Source organism: Leptodactylus fuscus, chromosome 6 (genome assembly GCF_031893055.1).
Source record: "Leptodactylus fuscus isolate aLepFus1 chromosome 6, aLepFus1.hap2, whole genome shotgun sequence".
Lineage (NCBI taxonomy): Eukaryota > Metazoa > Chordata > Amphibia > Anura > Leptodactylidae > Leptodactylus > Leptodactylus fuscus.
Genome location: NC_134270.1, coordinates 91,733,722 through 91,761,122, shown reverse-complemented (window position 1 = coordinate 91,761,122; position 27,401 = coordinate 91,733,722). Strand labels below are relative to the sequence as shown.

At 40.5% G+C, this 27,401-nt stretch overlaps 1 protein-coding gene across 1 annotated transcript in view; it reads left to right on the top strand.

Annotated features, from left to right (window-relative positions):
- Positions 1-27,401, top strand: part of EYA2 (EYA transcriptional coactivator and phosphatase 2) — a 176,503-nt gene that overhangs the window by 76,532 nt on the left and 72,570 nt on the right. Inside the window, exons 5-8 of the mRNA XM_075276795.1 lie at positions 6,319-6,435; positions 21,169-21,236; positions 25,167-25,341; positions 27,047-27,189. Coding sequence (XP_075132896.1) covers positions 6,319-6,435; positions 21,169-21,236; positions 25,167-25,341; positions 27,047-27,189 — 503 coding nt within the window. The remainder of the gene's footprint in view (positions 1-6,318; positions 6,436-21,168; positions 21,237-25,166; positions 25,342-27,046; positions 27,190-27,401) is intronic.

Genomic DNA, 27,401 nt, shown 5'->3' with positions numbered 1-27,401 from the left:
AGGCTGCAGGGGCCACAGTGCTACACAGGGCTACAACCTCTATTATACCCCACAGTTGCCCACCCAACTCTATTATGCCACATAGTGGCCCACTCCTGAACTATTATTATACTCTGGGGTCTTTTCAGACCCTAGAGCATAATAATCAGAGACCCAGGGGAGATGAAGTAACATAATAAACACTGTTACTCACCTCTCCGTGATCCGATGTTACTCTGAGCAGGCTTCGGGCCTGTATGGTTAATGGTTATGTCCCAGACCACGTGACGTCTGGGACATTACCATAAAGGAACAAAGCCTTTGCTAGCAGTAACAGCCTATTATTGCTAGCACAGTCTTCGGGGCTCTATGATAATGCCCCAGACGTCATGTGGTCTGGGACATTACCATACAGGCCCGAAGCCTGCTATAATTAACACCATATCCAGGCGAGGTGGTTAACACTGTTTATTATGTTCCCTCACCTCCCCTAGGATTATTATACTGGGGGGTTTGAAAAGTTAAGGTAAAAAAAAAAAAAAAGTCCTGTGGCCACCATCCCGTCCGAAAGTTCCTGCCCGGGGTAAAACATTCCAGTGCACCAGGGCAGCTGGAGGAAAAGTCTTGTTCGGATAACAGAGGATGCAAGCCTAATATCTTTGTCAAATGGAGAGGACAGTTAGGGCGGTAGACAGTGACAAGGGAGGAGATATAGTGTGGCACAGCTTTGTGGGTGAGTGTGATAATTTTATATTGTATTCTGTAGTGCATGGGAAACCTGTGCAGCGACTGACACAATGTTGATGCATCTGTGTACCAGTTTGACAGATGAGTCTGGTGGCTGCATTCAGGACAGATTGTGGAAGGGGGGCTTAGTAAGAGGAAGCCCAGATAGAAGAGAATTGTAAAAGTGAAGACAAGTAACAATCAGAGCAACAAAGAGGGTCTTTGATTTTTCCACAGTAAAAAAAGGCGAATTCTAGAGATGTTTTTGAGGTGCAGGTGGCAAGAGCGTGCAAGTGTCTGAATATGTGGAATAAAGGTGAGATCTGAGTCGAATACAACCCCCAGACAGCGGAGGTGTAATAGTCAGACAGAAATGGCGATATCAGGGTTAGGTCTGTTAGTAGATGGAGGAACACAAGAAATTCAGCTTTTGAAAAATTCAGTTTCAGAAGACAGGAGAAAGACAGTCCCTAGTGTTTTATAGTAGTGCAGGGGTGATGTCACAGGATGAGGTGTATAGCTGGGTATCATCAGCATAAAGACAGTATTGAAAGCCAAATCTGCTAATGCTTTGTCCAATAGGAGCTGTATAGAAAGAAAAAAAAAGATGGGGGCCTAGGACCGAGCCCTGAGGAATCCAACTGCAAGAGGAAGAGGAGAAGAGATCACACCAGTGAATGATACACTGAATGAGCGATTAGAAAGCTATTAATAAAACCAAGAGTTATTGGGGTCCCTGAGGCCAATAGAGTGGATTAGAGATGGAGGATGTCAATTTTGTCTTTCAAGTGGCCATGTCTTGGGCACTGAGATCTATGACAAGTACATGCACCTTTTTTTAAGAAGGTAGTGAAAGGTGTCGTTTAGGGTTATTGTAGAATAAGGAGATGAGTGGTGAAGTAGGCTTGTTTGGTGAAGTGAAGGGCAGAGTTATAGACTTTGAGCATAAACTTGAAGTGAAGAAAATCTCCAGATGTCTTAGGGTCAGTTCACACGTGAAAACCGCCTAGCTTATTTGTGCGAGGTAAAAAACCTCGAGGAGTTTTTTTGACGCTGTTTTTTGCATTCCACGCGGTTTTTGACGAGGTTTTTGACGCGGTTTTCGCTAGCGGTTTTCGTAAGGTTTTTTTTTTACTATATGTGCTATAGAAACTGCAGGCGAAAACCGCGCGTTTTTTTGCAAAAAACCGCGCGGTTTTGTGTGCAAAAAACCGCGCGGTTTTTTACCGCGCGGTTTTCGCCTCCCATTCACTTCTATGCAATTCTTCAGGCGTTTTCCGCCTGAAGAAAGGTCATGTCGCTTCTTCAGGCGGAAAACGCTAGGAGGAAAAAAAAAGCTAGTGGTCTACATAGACCACCATGTTAAAGGAGAGGTTTTTGAAGCGAATTCCGCTGTCAAAAACCTCCCCTTTGCCCACGTGTGAACTAGCCCTTAGATTTTCTCCACAGACATTCAGAACATCTTGAACACCGATGAAGAAAATATGTTTGAGAAGTGTACCATGTTTTGCCCTAGTCCGTGTCTGAACTTTCAGTTGGTCAAGGGTGCTACTTTATCCAGGATGGTCTTGAGAGTCTCATTGTAGTATCTGGTGGCCAGTTCAGGACAGGAGAGAGAAGAGATGGGAAACAGTGATGACTGTAGGGCGTTTTAGAGGTACTGGGTGTTTACAGCTCGTAGATTCCTGTATCTGTGGTAGGTTTGTGTCTTTTGAGAAGATCAAGAACCTTTCATAGTAAAGAAAAAAAGGTTGTGGTTGAAAATTTATAGGTGAACATTAGTAAAGTCAAAGGCAGAACAGAGCCGTAAGAAGACCAGATCAAAGATATTACCATCTCTGTGTTTGAGAGAAGAAGTAGGCTGAGAGACCAAGAGAGACAGTTAGTAATAAAAGGCTAGAGGCAGATGGGGAGATAATGGGAATGTTAAAATCATCCAAAATGAGGATAGGAATTTCACAGGATAGGAAATTGGGAAGCCATGAAGGAAAGTGATCTAAGAACTGATAGGGTGATCTAGGTGGATGGTAGATGACAGCTACTCACTGGGAGAAAGAGCAGAAAAGTCTGGTAGTGTGGACCGCAAAAGAGGTGAAGGAGACATGGTACTGGAGGAATGACCTGAAAAGTGCATTGTGGTACTAGAAGGATACCAACCCCTCCACCCTGCCTATCCTCAGGTCTAGGGGTGTGTGAAAATTGGAGGCCATCATAACATAGAGCAGCAGTGGAGGTGGTGTCAGACTGTTTAAACCAGGTTTCTGTGACAGCCACCAGGTTAAAGTACTTTGTAATTAAGAGATCTTGAATAATGTTCAGTGTGTTGCATACTGACTTGGCGTTCCAGAGCACACACAGTATGTATACTCACACAGGTATTACACACCAAGGATTACTCCCACCAACTGTGTTATATGCTGTATTTCAGTTTGCAACATGCAAATTTATGCACCAATTTCCCAATGAATTCACCTCTTTTTCTAACAAATCCGCTATTAATTTCCTGCATAGGTAAATTAGCAGCAGACACCTAATCGTCTCGCTCTCAGAAATCATCTCTCTCTGTGAATTAGCAATTATTGAGTCCTGACTGTAGTAGTAGTAAATAGTAAATATGAACTAATAATGAAGTTGGAATAGTGTCAAAATGTGTGTGTGCAAAATGTCCCATTGTTTCTTCTGTTTTGTGTAAGGATTTTTCCGGAGTTGTTCTGCAGCCTGAGAACTGGAAAGTTTCCAGGGAAAATAGCAGTTGTTTCTCATATAGCAGGTGAAAGTGGAACCATTTGCTACTGGACTTTGTCTTAAGGGTAGGACACGTGATAGCTCCATATGTTGCTTATAAATTGTGCAGATTACCAACTAGGGTCATTGCTCATGCATGGCAAGTGAAAGACCTGGCTGCTAATTCACAACAATGAGGTGTTTCTCATTTTCGTAGACAAAACTTTGCAAGGTGAGGGAAGATGTTAGTTCCTTGCGGTTGTCTTCCTACCTGAAGCTTGAAGCTCCTGGGCCCCAATGCAAAATATGTAAGGGTATTCCCATGTGCTATCTATAAAACTGGTGTCTTTCTATGTTGCAGAGAGGTATTTGGGCCTCTCTACATCCCCTATAGCTACTCACGTGCCACCTACATGAAAAGATTCTCAATATAAAAGATATTAAGAGAACTTAATGTGAAATCTAATTCCAGCTAAGAGGTTTTACTTCACCTCTGAGAAATCTGTGAAGGGTGATGAATGGGTCCACCCTACATCACCACAGTAATACTGTTTTATACATTTTTCTTGTTAAAACTGTTTATCTTGATTCTTCTCATACATTAATTGAATGTCGGATGACCATTGAAGACTGACACAGACAAAATGAGTATCCTCTACCTTAAGTGAATGACCTATTGTTTAAATCACATTTTTATGTTAAACATATGTTTTAAGAAGTGTTGGTGAGGTTTTTCATTATTTATGTTATTATCTACATTTTAAAAGAATCTAAAAATCTGGCAATTCCAATTCTTGCCACTTCGCATCCTGTCTCCTGGAGATGGACCATGAGCAGACCCTACTGACTTATAGGGGAGAATTTTCTAGGCATGTACTGTAACCTGTGCAGAGAGGGAAGTAGATAAACTGTGAAATTACCTACTTTGAAGGGTGGATTCTGTGTCTTATCCAGATATACATCATTTTGCTGACTCAAAGAAATCTCCTACAGAGAACAGGAAGGCTTAGTGGCCAGAGTCCAAACTGCAAGACTTTTAGAATGTTTAAGTACAGATTATATTGAATAAATAAATATATATGCTTAACATAAACTTGATTTTTTAAAAAAGGTCATATTCTGGCAACACATTTGACCACACTAGCAAATGTTGCCCTTAATTTTATCTTTAATGCATCATATTAGGGATAAAGTGTTTTTAACCAATTCTCTAGAAATCCTAGCCTACAAAGGCTGTAGATTACTAAGCTAACCTGAAAAGGTTAACAAATAGTTATCTTTACCAGGCAATGAGGGAGATTTATTGGCCAAAATGCTCCAGAATTCAGGTACAATTTGTACCAAAAATTAGGAATACATTGCCCTACATAACATTTATTAAGTGTTGCCTCTTACTACAATGGACATGACTTAAAGTGGCTCTTTCACCACCTCCACCGACTCACATTCTATGCATTCCTCAAAAGGCACCACTTCGGAAGATTTTACATTTCTGCTCTAGCCTCTGTATTTCTGTACAAAAGTTGCCAATATGCTAATTAGGTGGCCATACACCTGACTCAGACAGCCAGGGACCATCCACCTTACAGTAGAGAGTATAATTAGCATATTGGGTGCAGAAAGTAAATGACTGTTCAGGAGAAGCAGGGACTAGAGAACAAAAAATTCAACCATTCTCAGGAGTCAGTGGGAATTGTGCACAGTTGTAGCTGGTGAAGGTGATAAAAGGTTCTTTTTAATTTGAAAGGGTGTGTCTTTCCAGAAAGGGTCATGGCTTAAAATTCAAGAATTTGCGCTAAAGTTTAGGCTCAAAGTTCTTGCACAAAGTAAGCCAACTCACCCTTGGTTCACATCTGCATTTGGTAATCCGTTTGGGGAGTCCACATGAGCCTCTCCCGTGTGCTTTCCGCGTGCTGCCTGCACGAATCATGCGGACATGAAAGTAGATCACTTTTCTGTTCGCATGTTCCTTGCTGACTCCGTACAGAGAGCACACGACCCCATTATGGTCTGTGGGGTCCGTGCGCTTTCACTGCACACTGCTTGCCAGTGCAGTTGGTATTCCGTTTCGGGGGATCCCCATGAGGACTCCCTGAACAGATTACCAGACACATGTGAACTAACTCTTACTTAGAGGGAATAAATTTAGATTGAATTTATTATCCAGCCACAGCCACTGTGATAAATATTGCATATTTTGCACAACAACAGCTAATTTCCCCATTTAGAGATCCTCCTTTCCAGTGTCCACACCCCTTCTGGCCATCACGGTGACTTGTATACAATTGACATATACATTACTGAAGCCATTTAGTCACATGCCATTTATAACCGAAATGGAATGTGAAAAGAAGGCATCAACAAGGACCAGCAATGTTGATGCCCAGGCTGCTAATGCTGCTATGGAGGACTAATAAACTAGTTAGTGTTAATATATATATATATATATATAATTTTTTTTTTTTTGGGGGGGGGGATTTAGATAACCCCTTTATCCTGGTACGTTCTTTTTGCTCAATAGGTACAGTATATAGTCCAGGTGGAAGTAGTTTATCCACAACAGCTCACACAACATAGTCTGTACTTTAAGGGATTTTGTAACTAGTGGACCATGTATATCAGTTTACAAGAAATCTGCTGCGCTCCTCTTTCCATATTTATATGCTACAAGATGGTCAATAGCTGAAGGTTGTGTTATTGACTTCTTGTGGCTTAGAGCAGGGATATTTGTGAAGATATCCCAGTAGAGTATTTCCCTGCAGAGATGCACTTGGGTTGTGTTATTTACTTACTGCCCCATGGTGCTGCATCTTCCAGTTAATATTTTGGTGTTATAAGTGTCTATTCCATATACACCATTCATGTTTATTTCTGTCCTTTCTTTTTTAGATATCAAAACAGAAGACAGTTTAAGCCACTCTCCTGGACAGAGCGGGTTTCTCAGCTATAGCTCCAGTTTCAGCACCCCATCCCCAGGACAGGTGCCGTACACATATCAGATGCATGGTATGTGCCCAGCCGGCCATAATATATAGCTTTAACTAAAGAAAATTAAAACCTTTAGGTTTCCATTGGAAGGTCAGGTGGAAGCCAATGAATTGTAGTGTTTTCATTTATAACATTTCAAGTACAACAACTTCACACTTGGGGAGAGAGATAATTGATGTGAGGGATTGTTCTGTGAAATGCAGTTTGTTTTGGGGGGTCTGCAGTTACAGTATTTGTATTAATTGTAATTCTAAGTTAATGTGAGAGATTTATCAAGCAAAATAAACCAGACTTCTGGTGTAAGTTGGGTAGAAAAACCTGTCTAATAGGCTTTGTGCCGCATTTGTTAAGCGTTTTAGTCACTTTTATGACTTATATGGCAGATGGGCATAGCATCATGGAAAGGGGTGTGTTATAATTTGCAATGCTCTGCCAAAAATGCACCAAAACTAAGCCAACTAATAGGAGGTATAAAGCTAAACCAGACAGTCTGAAAATATGACAGATAACCAAATAGCATAAGACACTTTGATAAGTCTGACACATTTTATTTTAACACTATCTAGTCTAAGATTGCACTGCCTAATTTTTAGACAGTATTAGTGAATCTACCCCAATGACCCCAAGTTTGTGCTTGCATTGATGTTGCTTTGGCTAGTATCTGCAGGATTTGGCTATGGTTGAATGGTTAATGGCACAGTATAGGCATAGTATTTTAGCAATGCATTCCACTGTCTTTATGGAATGTTTAGAATCCTACACCAGTCTTAAAAAGGGTCACTCTTAATAAAGGCACCTTCACAGGGAACAAGTGATTTATGAAGAGGGTCTGGCCTCTACATAAAATCAGTCAAACATCCTAGCGCCAAAATATAAATCTCCGCTAGATAGGAACTGGCTTAAATTTCCCTTACCTCTTGCTTAAAAATTGTTGTGAGTTATAATGAATATGGCAGGCGGAAGCATCCCTGCACCACCAGGTGTGCGCCACAATATCATCTCTCTACTCCATAAAATTGGTGTACAGGTATTGATACATTTCCCCATTAAGTCTAGTCAGTTCTTCCGAACACAAACTGTGGGACATTTACCAAGTGTCTTGCTCTTATTTTCTTCTTAAATCTGCCCTTTTTCTTATGTTTTTGTGTTTATATTTTTGCTCCCATTTACATTAACTGCAAAGTGGATGAGATCTTAGTTTATCCCATCCACACATTGAAGAAAATAATCTGCAGTGGAAATACTGTGATTTTTTACAAATCGCAGCATGTCACTTATACCTATGCAAATGCTTGTGCTTTCCGTATAGGTATGATAGAAGCAGAAAGTCTATAGAGGAAAGCTCCGCAGACCTTCTGTGACAAGTGCTGCAGGAAAAACTGCCATGTTTTTCTTCTGCGGGTTTTGTTGCTGCGTTTTTGGCTACAACCCGTTACATGGGGCCTTAACCTTTTGAAGGCTTTTACACAAGGCTTTGCTACTTTGTCATTAAAAATGGGCTGGTTTAACTGTAGGAACATTTTACACTGCATTTTTGCCATTGTACTCCAGCATGTGAATTTGCTTTGGGCTTATTCTATAGTGGCTTTATTTTTTTTATTTTTCCCTCACTGACAGTCTGTGATAAATTGCATTGTGAATGAGAAATAAGCAGTAATAAGCACCCCACTCAGGGCTGTAGTTATAGGGGGTGCAGAGGTCGCAATCACTACCAAGCCTGAGGGAGGCCGTTGGCTTCTCTACAATATAAGAAAACACCAGTATTATAGATAGCACACAGTAATTGTGGGTCCTGTTACAGATGCATTGGGGCCCAAAATGTTCCAGTTAGACTTCTGCCCCCAATTTCGAAACGGAATGAAATCATATATATATATATATATATATATATATATATATATATATATATAATATATTCATATTCATCATCTGCCATATGCCTATCGATGAGAACTTTTTTGCTCTTAGCCTGCAGACTGTACAGTTTATGCTTATTTTTAGATGCTGTGTCCTTTTAAGCAGGTTGAAGGTGAGAATTCACTTTCACGGTATGCGGTAACAAAAAAATGTTGTGTCTTTCCCACGTTATAATGCTGCTAGGCTTCGCCCTTTGCTATCAGGAGAAATATGTTCCCTCTGGTGACAAGAAATGAAATAATCATTTTCTCTTTCTTGTTTCTTTCCATAAATCAAGCTTTACAACACATTTGGCCTTATTTTCCTTTTCCGGCTGCAGGGATGAGCCCCCTCTAGAGTGACAGCCATCAACAGCTGAAAGCCCCTGACATATTTATATATATCTGAATCCCACAGGGGTTCTCAGCATTTGACTCTTAACCCCTGATGGAGACTGAAGTTTTTAAGTGGAGACAAAAACTATTTTGAAAGAAAACACCCCTCCCCCCTTCCCCGTAGTTCACCAGTCTCTTATAAGAATGTTTCACATGCCATCCATTTACTGGCCAGAGTAAAATGCATACATGCATATGGGAGCGGTGCTGCTGTAATGGATATAGCAGAATATTTCATATATCATATAACCCAAATACATAGATTAACACATTCAAATATAGCAATGTTTTATTAATCTGTGATTATCAGAACCTGACAGGTGCTGAATATAAAAGTGATCCCATAATGCAGATGGGATACATTGGCAGAAGACTGACCAACGTTATTGGGGATGTAAGGGTGTGGTTTAGGTAAAATGCCTTCAACCGTGGGCTACATGGGCAACATTTGTTAGGCTGTGAGAGGTTGTAACCATCATGGTGTTTTCATACAACTCTTGTACAGTAACCATTAAACTTTTGCGCTTCCTATTAGGACTTAGTAAATTATATGGACTCTTCTGTATTATAATTATTTATGGATATATAGTGATAGTATGCCACTACTGCATTAGACCGAAAAAATCTATTAATGACATAGAAGTCATATAAAGTATTCTAACAGCCGATTCAGAACATATGTAGTTTTACCCTTGCGTTTTCATGCTATAACTTTTCCATCTGTAATAATGTTGATATAATGCGTGAATTGAATAAAAAAGAAAAATTTTGTCTATGGAAATCACTAGAGGGGGGTGGGGAAGAAAAGTGAGCAGGAGGGAAACAGAAGGAGAAATACAAGTCTTATGTTCTCGAAAAGTAAAAACTTTATATCACAGCCAAAGTAACTAATGTTAGTTTGTCTCTATATATTATTCTGCAAGATCCAGGAACTGTTTCTGAGTAAGGCATCATTCACATGATAGCGCTGTGCACATTTTTCCTATTGTGCAAAAGAGAGAAATCTGTTTTCAAAGATCCCACATAGTGTCTAAAATGTGAAATAGCATGTTCTATTGTTTCCTGGATTGTTTACATGGACTGTTAAAACAATGGTCATGTGAATAGATTTTTAAAAAACCTTTGGGGTTGTGTGCTGTCTGTTAGGACAGGGCTGTAGAATTCTGTGAAGTGAAGGAGTCCTTAGTAAGAGAAAGTTAGGGAGCAGATTCCTCTCTACTTACTGTGTGTGCTGTATGAGAGCTAGTCTCTACCCAATAGCTTAGAGCTCAGAAAACTACAGACAAAGCCTGTAGAGGGGATAACTGCTAAAACTGCAGGATACAAGTCATATAATTGCCAGAAATACTGTTATTCCTCATACCCACATAGAGAAGCTTACCCTCACAAGTCACCTGACATGACAGGTAGGCTGTAAGTTTCTGTAAATTTCCAGCTATAGAAGCAAAGAGCAGAATAAATGGTAATTAGGCTGGGAATGTGAGCTGCCACAGGGCTCTGCACTTACAAGTTCATGCTTTCAGTTGACAGAGTAATTTGGGGCCATTTAGAAAGCTATGCCCCTCAGCCTTGTTGCAAATGCTTTGTGGTGGCTCTTAGAGAATGTTAATTTAACTAGAATGATCACTAATTTCTTCTTGGAATTAACCCTTCAACAGCAGTAAACAAAAGTGCATATTGTAGTTTGTGGTAAATGTGAGTGGCTGGGATAACTTTACCTTAAAGGCCTTTAAAGGGTGTAAAATAACAAACAAGGCATTACCTGCTTTATTTCTTCCCATCAGTCTTTATGAGGCTGTAGTGATACCATGTTGACAAGTGACCACTACAATAAATCAGTGGTGCCCTGAAGGTTTTCTAGAGCCCTAAGAGGCTTAGTTATACAAGGATATATTGCTATCAATACCTTTTTAGATTATATTTACCAAGATTTAAGATTTGATTTGACAAGATTTTAGAAAAGCTCGGTGATAATCTCTAGAGCTGTAATGATGGGAAATTGGAAATCACCCAGAAAGACTATGAATGTCTTAAGAAAATTTTGAAAACTTGACAAAGGAGGACGTCTTAGGGCTTACAATTACTGAGAGTCACTGCTTCCTTATAGGCAGTACAGTATAGTGAAGACAGAAGATTTGTATGTTTCATAATTTTGCCACTCTGAGAGATGCTGGAAAGTCAGGAGTCCTCTTGGAGGGTGGGGAGTTCATTGACAGTAGAGCGAAGCCCATCTCAACAGAGTCTCAATAGGGTCACAGTCTACCTTTTACTAGGGATGCTATGGAGCGCTGAGACTTTCATTTAATCAATACAATATTTTTCCCTGTGGCTTGGTGGGGATAAGCGTAAATTTAGCTCCAAAGGTTTTAAGTTCGGATGGTCTTGTGCATGTTAAGAATTTTAAAACATATGTAACCTATTTAACTTCATACAGGAAAATCTCAGAGACTACATCTAGAGAACTCAAGTGAGCATGATGGGGGGTGGGTGCATCTTTTTCATAGTATGATCCTGCGCATGGATATTGTGGATTTCTAAATTATATATTTCAAATAAAAGCAGCCTTTAGGAACCAGGTGTCCTCTGGAGCACAAACTAGAGCAAGTGCTTAATATTCCAGAATTCCCAGTTATTTGTATCTCTGGGTGTCTGTGACACCAGCTTTAATACCAGTTGCAGTATCATTAGCTTCAACTGCGTTTTACACTTATAGTGGATCTGGAAAAAAAAAAGATATGCTTTAACTCTATCTATATTTTAGATATTATAGATAATTCTATATATATTTTGTGTATAATGTTAATTTACAGTATATATTTCCTGAATTCAAGTCATAATCCAGTAACATCTAGAGCTAGAATAATAGTAATGGTTTCCTTTGGTCAGAACACGTTACATCATAGAAGTGTACATGACCATTATTAAATCTAAGCCATGTGGTTTCACAACTTTCAGCTCATTTGTTTAATTACAAGACTGCAGAGTATGGATGAATGTGTCCAGGGGAAACCAACGGAATTGTGACTGTGGCTCCAGATGTGACTGAATGACATGATGTAATAGACTGTTATTAAGACAAAAGAAGGGAAATCCTCTGAAAGTCAGCTGATCTGTAGCCTTGGGAAGCAAAACTCTGATTGAAGCCAAATATTTGATCATTTTGGGTCAGACCTTTGTGTCAATAGTCATCTTCACCTTCCTAATGCAGGAACAGTAAAATGTTCATACTTTGCATCCTAATATGGCTGAGCTATCAGCGATTCACCTCCTCAGCCAGAGAATTGACATCTCCTCTTAAAATCAGCCCCTGACACTTACTTTACGGGTCTCAGCAAGTTACTTAACCTGCAAGTTCCTGTGAGTGCCCCTGTTGTGGCTGAGCCCTCAATAAGGCATGCTGAATAAATGAAGCTGAAGGAAAAATTCCTTTGCTTCTGCTGTATTTAACCTGTGACCTTACATTAATGCAAAACAGCCATGGTGGCTGCAGATCTGATCCAGTGAAACCAAGTTGTGTGTTAAAGAAATGCAATGTGTGGTAATTCATAGCGTGCCAGTTTCTACAAATTTCTCAAAGAAAACACAGTCGACATCTGACTTGGTTTACTGTTAGGATGACCAGATCCTCTGCTCATCTGTGGCGCGGGATTCTCCCCTGAGAAGTTTAGTGTTCAGCACTGAAGATGCAGATACATAATGCTGCTCATAAAGCGCACACAATGTGTATTATACCGTGGCTGCATACACTTCAGTCTCCCTGCATGATATAATGGTTGCAGATAACTGTGATGGCTATCTGTCCCAAACAATAATAATCTGCCCATTTTCTGATTTTCTCCACTTTATAAAATCTATAACAAATCTATAACTTTTTTATTTTTCAGTTCAGAGAGCTTATTTTTTGCTGGATATATTGTACTTCATTGTGGTACCATTTCATTTTCCACATGCTGTGCTGGGAAGCTGGAAAAAATTAAATTGTTCAATTTTCTTACAAACCTCATTTTTACAGCATTCACTGTACAGTAAAAGTGACACGTGTATATTCTGTTTATCATGACGTTCCAGGCGATCGGGTCCAATATAGCAATGCCTATGCGCTGCAGCTGTTTAGGTGCCTTGCCCTAGGCTTCTAAAAGGTTAACCGCCATGATCGGTGGTTGCACTGATAGCGGCTTTTAGCAGCGGGTGCCTACTGTATAACACAGGCGGTACCTGCCAAAGATGTGTTTGAGCTTTACCTAGGTGCAAAAAATATCACATGAATGTCTCACCATGTATCAATACCAGTAAGATGTGTTTGCTTCACAATTAGAGAAAGGTGCTATAAGAGGATAGCTATAGGACTGTACAACCAGATATAATAGGAATGCAATAAAAGGATACTTATGGATCCCAGATATATCTGTGACAGATTATAAATTAGTTGGGGAGAAGATCAGACGAAATGTCAGGAAATATTATTGTACTGAAAGAGTTGCAGATGTGGTTGGGAAATCTTTAGTAAATGTCCTGGGATAAACACATATCTATCCTAATATAAAATGGTAATAATATAAAAGACTAGATGGGCATGTGGTGTTTTTATCCTATCAACCTTCTGCTTCTATCAATACATAGAGACTACTAAACCAATACAATATAAATAAATATTAAATGATTGATTAGTCCGGATATGTACTGGGTATCCGGAAAGACCGATGTTATGGGGGATATTTATGGGAGGACGTGGCCTGACATGTAACAATCAACATCGGTCCTGCTACTATATTATATATAGTAATATGAATTCACTGAGCAACCATAAAGAAAAAAAAGTCTCTCCAGGTTTGCTTCATAAAACCAAACTCTCCATAAAATAAGTCTCTTTTTTTCTGTCTTTTTACAGCACATATGGTTTCCATTAGATTTAGTCTAAGATTATGGCGGCATAGCTGAATTCTAAGCCCCAGAGAAAGTCCTGCGGGTATATGGAGGCCTCATTTGTAAGGGGTCAAATCACACGTCTTACGGGACAATTAATGCTTCACAAATAATGGAGCACATGATCCCTCTCTGCTGTAAGGACGTCACTAGTTTGGTTTCCTCCTTCTTATTCTTTCTAGAAATAATACATCAATGTTTTTCTCCCTGATGCTTGCCTTCTGCTGGAGATACTCTGGACATAATCATTTCACTACACAAAGCATAATAGTCTGTGTATTGTTTCCAAATACATTGTATCATCATTATCAAGTATATCAGATTTATTGTCCTTTATAAGTCCTGTATGATACTGAGTATATATTATATTCTTGTGCAGGTAACATATATGCATGAAGAGCATCACTATCTTACATACAATGGAGCAGATATATTAGGACTGGCGTTTCATACACTAGTCTTAATAAAGGCCCCAACTGACACTAGGTGTGTCAGTATTATCAAGAGGTTCCAGACTCTCAATAAATCAGGCACACACCCATGGGCCAAAATGGAATTTCCTGTATAAGGTCAGAGCCCCACGGGACGTAAACACCGTGATTTGCTTTCCGCTACGGGAAAAATCGCAGCGTTTTACAGTCAGGGCAAAGTGGAAGGCATTCTAGCGAATCCCACGCCCACTTTGCAGTAAAAACCATGGTGTGGACACAGTGATTTCCAAAACTTTTTCAGATTTGGAAATCGCTGCATGTCAATTATAGCTACGGAAATGCTGCGGTTTCCCCATAGCTATAAATGTAACAGAAAGTCTGCAGTGGAAACAGCCGTAAATTTTCCCGCAGCGCTTTTTTTTTTTTTTTTTTTTTTACTATGGGATGCCTCGTGGGGCCTTATCCTAACTCACACTAGAAAAATGGTGGGGGTTATAATAAAAATGAAATTCTGAAGCATCTTCGCACACTCTGCTCTCCGCCCCCACTCTCCAACACCTGCAGATCAACTGTATATCGGTCACATGGCCTGTTTGCAGCTCAGTCTCATTCAAGATAAAGAACTGCAATATCAAGCATAGCCACAGTACAAAGTTATATGTTTTGCTTGGTAAATAGTGAAGAAGCCAGTGTCACCCAAAGCCTTGAGCAAATGATTGGCGGGGGTTCTGGGGCTAGTCTTCAATTGATGACTTATTGTAAGCTGTTGAAAAGATATACTCCTAGAGTTTCATTACTCTATATATTTGTAAAGTGCCCACTGTATAAAGTTCTAGAGTTCTTGTACCATATGTACTTGGCAGAGTTCTAGCATTCTATATACACTTAGTGAATGGACAGTATGGGTGGCTTCAGTGGTTAGCGTTGTTGACTTGGTACTAGGGTCTAATCCAACCAGGGACAACATCTGTAAAGAATTTGTAGGTTTTCTCTGTTTGTGTGGATTTCCTCCAGGTAGTTCAGTTTCCGCCCACACTTCAAAGATATACTGATAGGGTATTTAGATTGTGAACCCTATATGGGACAGTGACACTGACAATGTAAAGCGCTATGGAATATGTTGGTGCTATACAAGTAAGAGAGAAATAAATGCATGTAATGTAGTAATATTGTATATACTCAATGTGTGATTAACCCTTATTTTGCCACAAGCACTAGTATCCAGTGCAGACAGTAACATGTTCTACATGTTGAGACATAAGGAAGGACAGGTATGGAGCGGTGTGTTGGGTGTAGCCTTGAGACTAAGTTGTTTGCTCTCCTCCTCACATTATACAGAGGATCAGACCTGCTCTTATCTGTTATTAACACTAAGGAGGCTACCAGAATCACACAGGATCCTGACAAAATGTCCTCAGTGCTGATCTCTGGGGGCCACTGTCATCGTCACAGGGGCAAGGACTACAATTTCTGTTTCTTTCATTTATTAATCAAAATTTCTATAACTGATGCAGCATTTCTAATGTGTTTCACACACATTTTGTTGAGTGGAAGAGCAGAAATCTCATGTATAGTAACCTGATAGCAAGCTACTGAGCAGAGGTATTATTCTGCTCTGTGACATTACTATGCAGGACAGTATCATAGCTCTCAGCTAAGTATCAAATATTTCATCTATTGCTATAGACAACCAGCCACTGTATCAAGATTGATTACCTGTATATATCCTTGTCACAGCTATGTGCTGGCATTCTGGGTAATATTTTTTTATTTTTTTCTGAAATTTACTACATATACCTATGAAGTACATAAATCTGAGCAATGCCGGCACTGAATGATGGATTTATAGCTGAATATAGTGCTAATTTCTCTTGCCAAGCACAAATACTGTTAATTGCCCAGAGCGATGCAGTTCCTGCCAGCATCACAAAACCATAGAGAAGCACATTATCACTAGCCGGGGGGACAATAGTTCTTTTATAGGACTCATTGTGCCGGGTAACAGGCATCCTCTCCTGCATTTCTCTCTGCTTACTGAGGCTACAAGGGGTAGCAGTAACATGACTGCTAGTAAGCTCTGTCCCTGAGAGATCGCCCTTGGCTGCCAGCATTTGTACAGCTGTTCATTCCCCAGCTAATCTGGAATCTCAAATGAAAACATTCAAGATCTTAGGAGAAGACGCAAGTCCACTAAGGAGGATCATCTCTCGGAGCTGGGATCACAAGTTATTACTCTAAAAAATAGGAAGTAAATGCACGCTAAAGCATCAGACACCTCATCTTTTTACACATTCAGAGATTATCTGCAGCTCACCAGTGCAGAGTCGGTCTGCTCCACAGCTGCTGTGGTGCACATATAAATCTCTGCTTCAGTATCCCTTCTCCTCCCTTTAGTGTATAGGGTTATGCCTAGGAGAATCTTAAACATTCGAGGCTCATTTCTTAAGCTACTTGCACCTTTATTTGGCGTAAATTGCACCTTCTTTTGTCTTTTTCTGACCTGTACATTATTTATGCTGCATTTACACCTTTTTTTCCAGATGCTTTGCTGCCCTTGCCACTTTTGCTTTTTGTCAGTAAAAGGAAGCTGGATTTTTGACTTGCATCTTTTTTTAAAAGTGTAAAAAAAGCGCATCATGTCAGGCAGCATTAAAAAGGGACAATTTAAAAAAAAAAAAAGGGGCAGAGTGCACATAACTTATAAAGGTGCATCTAAGGGGACACTCACACTAGCGTCTGCTGTCTGGCCAGGAGTTTCCTTACTAATCCCTGGAGAAACTGGATAGGGGATGGCTTCTCGGCGGTCAGTTTTAGAACCCATTCATTTTAATGGTTTTTTAATGCAAACCGCCAGTGTCCGTATGCAGGGGGGAAACCACTTTTTTTCGGACGGACACAAAGTCCTGAATGTCCGACTTTGTATCCGTGCAAAAAAAAAACGGTTTCCCCGTGGAGAGGCTGCATACGGACACTGGCGGTTTGCTTTGAAAACCCATTAAAATTAATGGGTTTTAAAATTGACCGCCGAGAAGCCATCCCCTATCCAGTTTCTCCAAGGATTAGGACAAAAACCCCTGGGCGGAAAGCAGGCGCAAGTGTGAACGTCCCCTAAACTAACACGTGCACATTTAACAAGGAGGTGTGCCTACATCACATACACTACAGTAAAACTAATCTGAAAAAAAAAAAGAACCAAAAAAAGTGGCAGATGATAAATTCCCATTGGGCTCAGCTTCAGATGAGGATGATAGAACTATGAAGTTGTAAGTGTGATATAGGTGTTGTATAGGATTAGGCTAAGAGGCAACATCTAATAAGCGATATTATACTTACAAAACCTGCACCACTGCTTGGTCCTCCTTGAGCCCACCTGTCCTGCTCCACGGAATGCCGCACATTACATCTAAATACTGAACACGTAAGGACATGGCATGTGAAGAGGGTCTATAACTTTTGATAAGAGGGCCGCCAAACGTATTGTGATGAAGGAAGCCCACTTGTGTATATAGCCTTACTGAATTATATTGTTTATATATATTATTAGTGAATATATTGTTTATGCATGTGTAATCAGTGTATTACATTGGAATGTGTTATAAATAATGTCTGGAAAGGGTCAGAGGTGAGATTGTTCTCTCCATGTGACCATATGTCTACACATTTTTTATTACCCTGGACAAGCGAGGTTTTTTGCTTTAAAACTCACTGTCACTATCAAGTCAATCAAGCATAAGAGAGGAGGGGGGTTGTAACAGGAATTTTTATTCTGACTTCAAAGTCCTTGAAGGTACGCAGCTTTGCCAGATGGAGATGGGGCAGTTAATTTTCCGGCTTTCCCAGATGGGAAAAGGGGAAGGAGAGGGACATGGCTAAGCACAAGCCAGAAGCTTCAACTTACAAAAAAATGCGACTGCCTTGGAACTTTGTCACACCTTTGTGGAGCAGCAACAATCTGGGTTTTAGCCATCCCATCTGAGAGATCCTTTGAGCTCCATGAAACAAAAGAACTCTAAGTTACCAGGTTTTCTTTTCTCATTTTAAAAACTGTTTATCATGTTGTTTTTCTCTTTTTATATATACACATCAGCACTGACCCCAGGGTACTAAATCATTAAGTTTAATGGTACGTTGTGTAAGCTCTATGAACCCATTACCTTTTAAAAAAAGTGTGTTCTACTGAACCTAGACCCAATTCAGTAGTGGTGGCAACGTGTATTTGGTGTGCGTGGACCATGTTGGGGTGTGATTTATACTCTGTTTGCAGCCTGAGTGAAGGGTGAGTGCAAGATTGAGTGGAGTGAAAAACCTGCTGACAGTTGCATCCATGTCACGTTCTAAGGCAGTCCATACATACAGTCCTATGAAAAAGTTTGGGCACCCCTATTAATCTTAATCATTTTTTGTTCTAAATATTTTGGTGTTTGCAACAGCCATTTCAGTTTGATGTATCTAATAACTGATGGACACAGTAATATTTCAGGATTGAAATGAGGTTTATTGTACTAACAGAAAATGTGCAATATGCATTAAACCAAAATTTGACCGGTGCAAAAGTATGGGCACCCTTATCATTTTATTGATTTGAATTCCCCTAACTACTTTTTACTGACTTACTGAAGCACAAAATTGGTTTTGTAACCTCAGTGAGCTTTGAACTTCATAGCCAGATGTATCCAATCATAAGAAAAGGTATTTAAGGTGGCCAATTGCAAGTTGATCTCCTATTTGAATCTCCTCTGAAGAGTGGCATCATGGGCTACTCAAAACAACTCTCAAATGATCTGAAAATAAAGATTGTTCAACATAGTTGTTCAGGGGAAGGATACAAAAAGTTGTCTCAGAGATTTAACCTGTCAGTTTCCACTGTGAGGAACATAGTAAGGAAATGGAAGACCACAGGGACAGTTCTTGTTAAGCCCAGAAGTGGCAGGCCAAGAAAAATATCAGAAAGGCAGAGAAGAAGAATGGTGAGAACAGTCAAGGACAATCCACAGACCACCTCCAAAGAGCTGCAGCATCATCTTGCTGCAGATGGTGTCACTGTGCATCGGTCAACTATACAGCGCACTTTGCACAAATAGAAGCTGTATGGGAGAGTGATGAGAAAGAAGCCGTTTCTGCACGTACGCCACAAATAGAGTTGCCTGAGGTATGAAAAAGCACATTTGGACAAGGCAGCTTCATTTTGGAAACAAAAATTGAGTTGTTTGGTTATAAAAAAAGCGTTATGCATGGCGTCCAAAAAGAAACAGCATTCCAAGAAAAACACATGCTACCCACTGTAAAATTTGGTGGAGGTTCCATCATGTTTTGGGGCTGTGTGGCCAATGCCGGCATCGGGAATCTTGTTAAAGTTGAGAGTCGCATGGATTCCACTCAGTATCAGCAGATTCTTGAGAATAATGTTCAAGAATCAGTGACGAAGTTGAAGTTACGCCGGGGATGGATATTTCAGCAAGACAATGATCCAAAACACCGCTCCAAATCCTCAGGCATTCATGCAGAGGAACAATTACAATGTTCTGGAATGGCCATCCCAGTCCCCAGACCTGAATATCATTGAACATCTGTGGGATGATTTGAAGCGGGCTGTCCATGCTCGGCGACCATCTAACTTAACTGAACTTGAATTGTTTGTCCAAAATACCTTTATCCAGGATCCAGGAACTGATTAAAAGCTACAGGAAGCGACTAGAGGCTGTTATCTTTGCAAAAGGAGGATCTACTAAATATTAATGTCACTTTTCTGTTGAGGTGCCCATACTTTTGCACCGGTCAAATTTTGGTTTAATGCATATTGCACATTTTCTGTTAGTACAATAAACCTCATTTCAATCCTGAAATATTACTGTGTCCATCAGTTATTAGATATATCAAACTGAAATGGCTGTTGCAAATACCAAAATATTTAGAACTAAAAATGATTAAGATTAATAGGGGTGCCCAAACTTTTTCATAGGACTGTATCTTTGCTTGTGGCTCCAAAAATGGCAAATCCTCCCTTGTATGTGTGACCAATATCTTGCAGTATGCTGGAGAATTCCACAACCCCTCCCTGTACAGATAAATAGTTTGTGAAACTATAAGAGTAACATAACATACATAGAATTTTATGGTTATAAATGCCTGAGATTTGATTTGAATTAGATTTATGTACAAGACACACTGATGATTAATGTTGATCGAGTAGTATTCAATCGAATACCTCGCCGGCATAGGAATGCGTGTAATCGGCCAAACACCAAGGGGTTAAACGTGTCGAATATTCGAAGCGTTTAAAGGGATCCTATCATTCACACACTATTTTTTTCTAGGTACCACATCGGAATAGCCTTAAGAAAGGCTATTCGTCTCCTACCTTTCGTCATCTTCTCCGCGCTGCCGTTCGCCTATAATCCCGGTTTTTATCGGTATGTAAATTAGCTCTCTTGCAGCACTATGGGCGTCCCCAATGCTGCAAGAGAACTCTCTTCAGCGCCACCTCCATCTTCGTCAGCAGCGTCCTCTTCATCCTCTTCTTCCGGCAGTGGCTTGTAACTTCTAGGCCTCACGCAGAGCAGACTCTGCATGCTCACAGGCCATGAGAAAATGGCCACTTGCACAGTATTATAAGCAGCCATTTTCTCGTGGCCTGTGGGCATGCGCAGTCTGCTCTGTCCGAGGCCTAGAAGTTACAAGCCACCGTCAGAAGAAGAGGATGAAGAGGACGCTGCTGACGAAGATGGAGGCGGTGCTGGAGAGAGTTCTCTTGCAGCATTGGGGACGCCCCCAGTGCTGATTGAGCGCTGGGGCCCGCCCCCAGTGCTGCGAGAGCTAATTTGCATAAATAAATAAAAACCGGGATTGTAGGCGAATGGTCGCGCGGAGAAGACAATAAAAGGTAGCAGACGAATAGCCTTTCTTAAGACTATTCTGACGTGTTGCCTAGAAAAAATTGTGTGAGTGATTGGATCCCTTTAACCCCTTGGTGTTCGGCGGATTACACACATTCCTATGCTGGCGAAGTATTTGATCGAATACTACTTGCTCAACACTACTGATAAGAGGTTTTAATGCACTTTTTTGTGAGGCTACAGTGAATCATGTAGGATTGTGTTTTCATCCAGGTGCTTCAGGACTCTATCAGGGAGCCAACGGTTTGACTAACGCCAGCACCTTCAGTGGTCTACATCAGGTGAGGCACTCACAATAGTCACTATCTTAAGGTCCCATGCACACAACCAATTGTGCTGTTTACTGTGGGGTCAAATTTGCAGCAAAATGCATTCAGATGATACACGTGCGATTGTCCTCTGAATGCATTCCTAGATGTACTTTCCTCTATGGGGTCTTCTCATATGTTCTGTTCCGATGACATGGAGCAGTATATGACCTACTCTATATTCATCAAAACAGAAAGGACCAACAGACGCTCCTTTGGAGGAGTATTGTCCTGGACGCTTAGTGCCATAGGCCTAATATAAACATCCACAGTAGTTTGCATCAATTCATAGTTTAAAGGGGCTCTATCAGCAAAATAAAAGGCTATTTAGGCACCGCTAAAGTTATATTAAACTCCTCCCCCCATTTTAAAATAAAACCCCAAAAAAGAATATGTTGTACTTATCTATCGTGCACGGTGCGCAGGCATTCGGGGTCCAACGTCATCTTCAGCCACACCTCCTTTTCCAGCGATGTCCTTTGGTCCCGTCTTCCTCCGGTACTCGCAAACTGCCATTGATAAAAAATGGGGCGGGTGCATGCGCAGTAGCATACTACTACTGCACATACACCTGCACCATTTTTTATCAATGGCAGTTCGCGAGCGCCCGAGGAAGACGGAACCCGAGGACATCGCCGGAAGAGGAGGCGTGGCTGAAGATGACGTCAGACCCTGAATAAACGCCCACCGTGCACAATAGATAAGTACAAGATATTCTTTTTTTAGGGTATTATTTTAAAACGAGGGGGTAGTTTAATATAACTTTAGCGGTACCTGAATAGCCTTAAATGCTATTCACGCATATGTGGGGCTCTATCAGCATAATTTTGCTGATAGAGCTCCTTTAAAGGAGTTGTCCAAGGGCTGTAATTTCCCTTACTTCCAACATGCATTTGTTTAAACTGGATCTCCCTCCTCTCCCTTTTTCACATGTAATTACCTGTGCTACGGGGGCTGACTTTACTATACCATGTCAGACTGGACCACCAATAGACTGGATCTTCTGGGGGCCCAAGCACTGACCGATGCAATAGCTATGAGTATGCCCCCTGGCGAAATTTAAGCTGTTTCACTAGGAGTCATGATACTGAGCCATAGCATCTCCATCATCTACTGTGCCACAGCTCCGCTTTCACACACTGCGTTTCTTGTTACTAGTAGTGATGTACCGATCTCGAATAAGCCATCTCTTTGATATGAATGACGGGCGTTGTCTCCAGACTAGAATCCAACTGCACACTTAACCTCACCTTCTTAATGGCTAAACGGGTCACTTAGTCTACTTATAGCCTAATATTATGATGTCCTGTAGTTCTGTGGATGACAGAAGCCAGGAACCATACCATTATGTTAAAAGGAGGAGCGGTTGGGGGTATGTGAGTGTCTACACATCATAGACCAGGGTAAGGCAACCTTTATTGGATGGCGTGCCGATTTAAATAAAAAAATCAAAGATGAGGTACTCAGAATAATTGTAAAGCTGACAACTCCTATGCTAACGTCATATACCACAAACCATGGTACAGAAATGCTGCCATGAGATGCATGTGCTTACTGCTATTTTCCAGAAAGCAGCTGTACTTTCTCATTAAAAGCAATAAAATTACATGTATAACCCCCAATTAGTGGTAAATGTATGTGCCCAGGAGCACCGTATGGCAGCATCCTAGGGTGCTGACATACTATGTATATGGATGCAATTATAGCTGGTCGGACCCCTAGAGTATAATAAGTGGAGGCCCAGGGAAGGTGATCATGCATAAAAAACAATGCTACTCACCTTCCCTGGACTCCAGTGTCACTCACTGTTCTCTTTGGCTCTTCTGCCTGACGTCAGCAATTGCTTATTAGGTCTCAGAGGTTATGTTGGCATCATTATGCGTCATGACACTGACGTAACCCTTAAGGCCCTATCGGTAGTCTCTGGCATCAGGCAGAAGCGCTGAAGAGAAAAGAGTGTCACTCCGGAGGGCAGAAGTTAGTACCATTGTTTTTTGGGGTTTTTTTTTTTATTACCCCTCCTGAGTCTCCACTTATTATACTCAGGGATAGGAAGAGTAATCACAGTTTTGTTTCGGCCGTGTTTGGTCTGAATGAAACTGCTGGGCGAGTTTGGCTAAGTGACACCCCCCCCCCCCCCCTCAGGGACTTGGGCTGCCATACCAGAGTAATATTCCTTGGGTGTCTCTTGGCACACGTGCTGGGGGTTTCACATTCTTTTCATAGACAGTAATTTACAAGGAGCTGTTTGAGAGACAAAAGACCCAACTCTTTTTAGTGAGAGGATCCAAATATTCCAGCTCATTAAAAAGATAATCCAGCTACATTTACTGTAGCCCCCACATACATTTAGTGAGCCTCTTCCATTGCTTCACATACATTTACTGAGCCCTCTACGACACCTCACAAACTTTTACAAATAACTCCTGTCCCACATCCCATACGTTTAATAAGGTCCTCCACCCACCATTATATATGTTTTTATGTACTACGTGACAGATTTATTTAGTTTAGGATAGGCTATAAAATGATCATCAGTGGGGGTCTGGCTGCTGGGACCCCCAATAATTATGGTCAAGGGCTTTCTTTCTGTTTGTATGAAACAGTGGACAGACAGGCGCACTGAGCTCAATTGAGACTGTGGTGCAAAACTCCCCTGTTCTTATGATCGTTGGGGTCCTAACAGTCAGATCCCTACCAATCTGCAGCGTATCTGTTGATAGGGGATAACGTGCTTTAAGGAAGCCTTCACACGGAGTAAACGTGCGCGTATTTTTGCAAAATACACGTGTAAAAATACATGTGTAAATATAAGACTCCCATTGACTTCAATGACATTTTACAGGCGTATTTTTACACGTGTAAAAAATATCATTGAAGTCAATGGGAGTCTTATTTTTACACGTGTATTTTGCAAAAAATACATGCGCGTTTACTTCATGTGAAGGCTCCCTAAAACTGCAAAAACCAATCACCGTTTTTACCCCCCAGAGTTTTCACAGAAAGTCTGCAGAGTTTTCCTCTGCAGTGTTTCTACTTCCGTTATACCTGTATGGAAACGGCCAGCATTTCCGTAGAAATAATTGACAGCTGTGATTTGCTGTAGTTGCAAAAATTGTAGCATGACTGATTTGATGATAGAGTGACAGCTGCAGCCCATAAGATTGCTTACAAATCAATGCCTCAACTTAGACTGCAGTTGCGGCTCAATAATTAAAATCACTGGAGCACATTTATCAAGTGACTGCCGCTGTTATTTGGCGTAAATTTTGTGCACGTCTTTGCTCTCTATGCTTTATATATGATGCATTTGAGCCTTTTCTTCCAGATGTTTTTTTTCCCTTCCCTTTTGCTTTTTGGTCTGGAAAGGTATGGTGGCCAAAGTAGAGTTTCTTTTCTCACCTTATTAATAAATGTGTCTTCATGAAAAAGTGCAATTGCACTTCAGTACATGGGTGACATGGAAAAGGCAGTCAAGTCACACAGCATTGAATTAATGATTCTATATGGTACATTTTGCATAGAATTTATTTTACACGTGCGCCTTTTTAGAAAAAAAAACTTAACATATATATGGCCATAAAAAGGCACACCTAAAATAGATAACGTCCTCACAATTTACCAAGAAACTGCACCTATTTAATAAATATCCACAAAATAAATAACCCCTAATGCGTTGTACTACAAAAAGTTGCAGCGTAGTCCTGGCCTAAAAAACCCCCTCTTATTTTAAGTTTGGAAGTAGCATCTGAACAGACAGATAATGGCAAAAAACTGATCAGGTAAAACAATCTATAATTGCGAATTATATTATAATATTCAATATTGTGTTATTTTATATTGAGTTATATGTACTCTATGTGCCTGGGCTGTATTATGTAAAAATCTGTTTTTCTATTTAAGGAATATTCATCATATCCGGGCTTTAGTCAAGGACAGTACGCACAGTACTACAGCACATCCTATAACTCCCCATATGTCCCCAGCAACAACATCAGTCCAAGCATCTCCACTACCACCTACACACTTCAGGAAACATCTCAAAACATCTCCAGCCAGAACTCAGAGCCTCTGTCAGGTGAGTAAATCAGGTGCAAATCTTTCCATTATACCTTCAGTCTCTGTAATCTCTATTCGTGCTGCCATAAAAACACATAGCATATTGAAATAATCAAATTACATATAATAAAAAGAGACACACAATATAAAAGGTTAAAGGATATGGGTAAGCCTACATGGTCCAAAACGGACGTCAAAAATCTACATTTGAGTGTATTGAGATATCTGTGAAAACAGGTAAAAATAGAACATGACCATTACAAGAGACCATCAAAATATTGGTTATATGCTCTATTTTCAGTTCATTGTGATATACTGCTGCTCACTGTGTAGTCATGTATTAGCAAGTCATTTACTCATATTCTATCCTCGTATGTAGTATGTCTCACTATTATTGTGTGGATCTTGTAGTATTTCAATAAAAGCTACTTGATTTCATTACATTATTTTGATATTTTTTTTATTGGTTGGATTGTTATAAGCTACTTGCCTTTTTTGGTGTGAAATTGTGCCTTTTTTAGGTCTTTTTCTGCCCGGTTCTGCATTTATGCCTTTTTTCCTAGATGTTTTGCTGCCAAAGGCTCCGTTCCCACGGAGTAACGCGCCGCTCATTTAGACACGTATACACGTGTCAGAGCAAGGCGCCTCAAAACAGATCCCATTGATTTCAATGGGTGCCAGCTTACGCGCGCTACACATTGAAATCAATGGGAGGCTTTATAAACCATTGATTTCAATGTGTAGCGCGCGTAAGACCGGCACCCATTGAAGTCAATGGGATCTGTTTTGAAGCACCTCGCTCTGACACGTGTATACGTGTCTAAATGAGCGGCACGTTACTCTGTGGGAAAGGGGTTTTAGGGTGCTTTCACATGGAGTAACGCTCCGCTCATTCTAACACGTAAACACCTGTCAGAGTGAGCACAGTAAAACAGAATCCCATTGACTTCAATGGGTTCGGTCTTACGTGTGCTACCCATTGAACTCAGTGGGAGGCTTTTTTACCTATTGCTTTCAATGTGATACGTGCGTATTACATTGAAAGCAATAGGTAAAAAAGCCTCCCATTGAGTTCAATGGGTAGCACACGTAAGACCGAACCCATTGGAGTCAATCGGATTCTTTTTTACTGTGCTCACTCTGACACATGTTTACGTGTCAGAATGAGTGGAGCGTTACTCCATGTGAAAGCAGCCTTAGGGTCAATTCACACGGCGTAAACGTGCACTCATTTTGGCAAAATACACGTGTAAAAAATACACGTGTAAAAATAAGACTCCCATTGACTTCAATGACATTTTTTTACACGTATAAAAAAACACGTCAAACAATACACGTCAAAGTACACATGTAAAATCTCATTGAAGTCAATAGAAGTCTTATTTTTACACGTGTATTTTGCCAAAATGAGCGCGTTTACTCTGTGGGAATAGACCCCATTACACATTGTATTTTCACTGCACACCACGTGCCAATGCCTTCAGTAGTCCGTTCGGGGGGCCCCCATGCGGATTATTGACGCAGATGTGAACCAGGCCTAAGAACCTAACTAACACATGCACAACATCTAACAGGCATGTGCACCTACATCATAAATAAACACCACAGTAAAACTAGTCTTAAAAAAAAAAAACGTCGCACTTGTGAAAAATATGGCTTGAAAAGGGGCAGATAATAAATTACACTAGGAACTGAATTTACACAGTCCAGTTACTTCTCTGCAGGAGATTACAACAATCACAGTGGTCCCTCCACACCAGTGAAAGATTCTGAAACTGACCGGCAACAAAGAGGATCTGACGTTAAGTTACGAGGAAGGTCTAAACGAATCAATGACCCAACCCCTGTCGTAGACAATGAAATTGAGGTATGTAATGTGGCATTCTCTGCCAAGATAGTTTGGGAGGAGAATATTGTATTATCTGCACATTTGCTTTATTTCTGAAGCATTTGTGCCTTGTTCCAGATGGCCTTGCAACTTCTGCTTTTTGTTGTTAAAAGGGGGCGTGGTCAAAATGGAGTTCATTTTCATGCTGTGTTTATGACATGCGCCTTTTGAAAAATGGGAAAAAGGCACAA